The sequence below is a fragment of the Dufourea novaeangliae genome, unplaced genomic scaffold, assembly GCF_001272555.1.
Source record: "Dufourea novaeangliae isolate 0120121106 unplaced genomic scaffold, ASM127255v1 scaffold371, whole genome shotgun sequence".
NCBI classification, from domain to species: domain Eukaryota; kingdom Metazoa; phylum Arthropoda; class Insecta; order Hymenoptera; family Halictidae; genus Dufourea; species Dufourea novaeangliae.
The window spans coordinates 3,578-8,120 of NW_015374261.1; the positions used below are offsets into that span (position 1 = coordinate 3,578).

The following is a 4,543-nucleotide window of genomic DNA, read 5'->3' on the forward strand; positions in this document are numbered from 1 at the left end:
ATACCTACCAAGCAACTCCCGCACCTCGCAATCAGACACTGCTACAACACTTCGCACAGTACACGAATTGTCTATCGACACACCCGCAATTACGCTTAAACTAGTGAGGCTATCTACAAGGCGCTTATTTTTTAAATCGACTAGTAGTCCGAAATGACTTAGAAAATCCGCACCTATAATCGGTCGCGATACGTCGGCTACAATAAACCTCCACATAAAACTACGGCGCAAACTTAAATCTAAATCTAAAACTACTTGTCCGTACGTCGCGATAGGCGTTCCGTTCGCGGCAACCAGCTCGAAATCCGTTCGAGTCCGTGGACCACTGAGTCTAACCCGCGGAAAAACACTGACGTCAGCCCCCGTATCGACGAGGAACTGCGTCTTCGTCACGGCATCATTTACGAAAAGGCGACGCGTTACATTACCCGGTTCGCCGGTCGCCATTAACGTCCCAGGCTCGTGTTTTCCGGCGCTTTATAATTACAAGGGGGAACACACCGGTACGCTTTTTCCTTGAACCGCCAGTGGTAGAAACACATACCCCCACGCTGCTCGTCCCTCTTCCGGGAACTGGACCTCCCTCTTGGTAGGTTGCGCCCTCGCGATCGCGATCGACCTGGTGGACGATACTCCCGGCGCAGATTCTCCGTCACCAACGCTGCGATCTGCTTTACCAGCCGATCCATGTCGGTACACTCGGCGACGGTACCTCCCCTTCCGGGGGGACTTATCTCGCTGACTTTGTCTGCGAGCGTCGCCATCTTGTCCAACGTCGCATCATCTTGGGTAGCCAACACCGTCTGAACGCTTGTTGGAAGCCTATTCTTCCAAATCGTTTTTAAAAGATCCTCCGGCACGTCCGCCTCCGCGAGAGTCTTTAAATGACGGAGGAATTGTGATGGTATCCTATCGCCGATCTCCTCGTGTTCCAGCAGCTTCCGGATCCTCTTCTCCTTCGAATGAGAGAACCTCGCAATTAATTCTTGCTTGAGCTTCTCAAACTTTCCATTTTCAGGTGGATTAATTAAGATGTCTTCCACCTCGGCTGCAGTCTTCGCATCTAATTGCTCCAACACGTGCCCGTAACACGTTGCGTCCTGCGTGATTCCCCGCAACGCAAATTGGCCTTCCAGAAGCGCGAACCACAGCGCTGGACGGTCCGGCCAGAATTTAGAAATCCTGAGACTTACGGCATTCGTTTCTTGAGGATCATCTTCCTTCTCAACTGCCTTTTCTTTCTCAGCCATTATTTTCCTTTCTTTCCGAAATTCGTCGGGGTCACCAAATGTGAGTATTAGACAAGCAATTACACGTGTTCTCGGGTTGAAGACTTTATTCCGACTGTCCCATCTAGGGCGCTCTCTGCGAGCACTCCAAGTACGTGCCGTACTCTAGGTAAATGTCCCTAGACTGGGAACTAGCGCTTGCTAGGCTGGGACTAGAACTCCCTAGCCGGGAACTAATAGTCCCTACATTCTATAGTGTAACGCTCCATTTTTACTAACCTTAAACTGTCAGCTGTCGAATTGTTTTTTTTTTTTAGGGTTGCCAACACTTTACTGCGCAAATGGCGGCAAATTCAAATTTTGCGTTAATTTTGGGACACCTTTTACATATAGATGTACATACATACATCCATACATACCTTACGCGCTATACCCATTCATTAGAGATGGCGTGAACTGCTACTTGTGAATCACAAACTTACTTGTAAATACAAAAAATTGACAAGTAATAAGTTTATGCGTAATATAATTCTATGAAATATAACTATATAATATAAATACAATAAATAATATTTAATATAAAAAACAGCAATAATAAACTAAAATAAAATATATAAATATAATTATTAATAGAATAAAAGCTACGTATCACTATTTAAAAATACGAGCATTGATAACTTTTCAGCATTTAGTCTATTTCTCGTTTCATTTAAAATTAACCCAGCTTTCGAAAATATTCTTTCACATGGTACTGATATCGCGACTATACAGAATAATTTTTCCATTACTGTTTTTAATAATGGGAATTAGTATTGGTGTTGTTTCCACCAAATTAATTGGTCTCCTGTTCTATTGTAAAATTCTTCTGTTAAGTAATGTTCTATTTCTATTGCAATTTTATTTTCTTTTGTTATAATTTGTGGATTATTTTTCTGTACATTTTGTTCTAATGCGTCCCAAATTGAAAGTTCATCTGTGTATGTGTCTGGTATTTGTACGTTTGGTTCAGTTTCTATTTCAGTGTTATTTGTATTAATTGACATGTTTAAGATTTCTGTTTTTATTGCACTTATTTTTTCTGTTGAAAAAAAAAGCATTTTTAAATCTGGGGTCTAGAAACGTGCAGATCTGTACTATTACATTATTTTCTATATTTTCAAATCTATTTAATATTCCTTCTTCAATGTGGGATATTATTTGTTGCGTACTTAAGGAAAAGTCCTTTTGCTTTAATTTTTCACAGATATTTTTTAAACCAGAAATTAATGGTATCATAACAGATGCTGTAGGATATTGTTCTCCACTGACGATTCTAGTTGCTGATTCTATTGGTTTCAAGATGACTGCCAGTTCAGGTAAGATTTCCCATTCTGAATTTGAAATATGTGGTAAGTTTTTATTAATTATAGCTATTGTGGCTTTAAGTGGTTCTTCTAATAATATAAATCTATCTATCATATGGTAGGTAGAGTTCCATCTTGTTGCTACATCATGAATTAATTTGTGCGTATATCTGCCTGCTGTTATTTGATAAGTTTTTAATTTTTCCGCAGCTGTAGTACTTTTTTTTAAATATTTAACTATTGTTTTGATATTTTCTATAAGTGAATTTATTGTATCATTATTTAAACTATCTTTTATTATTAAATTTAAATTATGGGCAAAACATGGAAGATGTTGCCATGTAAAATAATTTCTAATGGAATTTTTTATATTCAGTGCATTGTCTGTAACTGCAGAATTAACTTTATTAAAAATGTCCCATTCTTCACATATTACTCTTACAGCATTTGCAATATTTTCACTAGTGTGTGACCCACTAATATTTGTACAGTTTAAAAGTAAAGACTCTAATTTAAAATTATGTATAAAGTGTGCAGTAATGGCTATAAAACTTTCTGTATTTCGTGACGTCCATGTATCGGTTGTTATGCATACCTGTATTGCATTTTGTAATTTTTGTCTACAACTATTTTTACATTCCTCAAAAAGGGCTGGAATCAAAGTTTTAGAAATAAATTTTCTATCAGGTAGTTCATAATTCGGATTTAGTTCGTTTACGAATTCCTTGAAACCAATATCTTCGACTATACTAAATGGTTGTAAATCTTTAATGAATAAATCTAATAATTTTTCGTTGATGTTCTTGCAATTTGCCGCTGTTACTTTTCGCGGTAGATACGATGTTATGTGCTGTTGTGTTGATATTGTTAATAAATTTACAGATTGTCCTTGAGGTGTTGATTGTGGCACTGATGGAATATTACTTGGACCAGGTTGTGAGATTTCTGGATCATCAGGATTGATTGCATACTGTGGTGATTGCGACTGAAAGAATTGGAAACGTGGGAAAATATATTCTACAATCAGTAGATACACAAAAGAGCATGCAGGAAAATGTTTCTAGATTTAAGATAATTAACCCTTCTTTGCATGATTTTTTCTATTTTTTTAAAATAAATCAGGGTGATGTAATTAATGCTCTAGATTAAAGGAAAAATATTTTAAAAAATCCTAATGTAAATAAAAATATGTATTATGTAAAAAACAATATGATGGAAATTTACATCATCATGCATTGTCACATATTTAGCTCAGTACTAAATAAATAAAAAAATATTGTTTACTCAATCTTCTTTATTCTTTATGATAATTTAAAAAACAATTATTATTTTTATTTAAGCACAAATTGACGCCACATTTACTACACGAAATTGTGGAATAGCCTTTACATTTGGGAAATTTGCACCGGAGTGACCCACCTACTTTTGGCCAATGTTCAGCACCATCTTTTCTTATGTCTTTTGGAGGTGGTGGAGCTGGAGAACCTTTTCTTTTTTTTGATTGTAATTCTTCTTCTAGTACGCTGGTACTAGGACGCCCTCTTTTAGCTTCTTTGGTGGTTCCTCTGTTGCATAGCACAAAGGCCAATTCATTTCTGAATTGGCCCATTGTAAGCAGACTCTTTTTAGGTTCACCTCTTTCTTGAGCATTTTTTTTATAAACAATCCAAGAGTTTATAATAGCTAGATCAAATAGATGAAAAAAAATACGCAAATACCACTTTTTAGACCTCATTGTTATATGATTTCTGCCCAAAAAGCTATCCATGAGATCTACTCCTCCCATATGTTTATTGTACTCTTGGACAATAAACGGGCAAGTAATATCAATTTTTCCTTTTGTTATCCTGTCAAATCTATTGACTTTAGTTACAGGCAATGCTCCAGCATAAGAAGATAGCAGGGTTACTATCTTATTATCTTTCCAAGCCACACAACTCAAATCTATACCATCATGCACAGACACTCTTT

At 36.8% G+C, this 4,543-nt stretch overlaps 2 protein-coding genes across 2 annotated transcripts; both read right to left on the reverse strand.

The window, feature by feature from the left end:
- Positions 1-544: 544 nt before the first annotated feature.
- Positions 545-1,250, reverse strand: LOC107192636 (the record flags this gene model as incomplete). Its single annotated transcript, XM_015581942.1, has 1 exon — positions 545-1,250. A coding segment is annotated over exon 1 (706 nt), but the record flags the coding sequence as incomplete, so codon positions are not given.
- A 103-nt stretch (positions 1,251-1,353) lies between these two features.
- On the reverse strand, positions 1,354-2,687 carry LOC107192637. Its single transcript, XM_015581943.1, has 2 exons — positions 2,370-2,687; positions 1,354-1,479 (listed from the first exon to the last, which is right to left on the reverse strand). The coding sequence occupies exons 1-2, from the start codon at positions 2,685-2,687 to the stop codon at positions 1,354-1,356; spliced, it is 444 nt and encodes a 147-aa protein (XP_015437429.1).
- Positions 2,688-4,543: the final 1,856 nt, after the last annotated feature.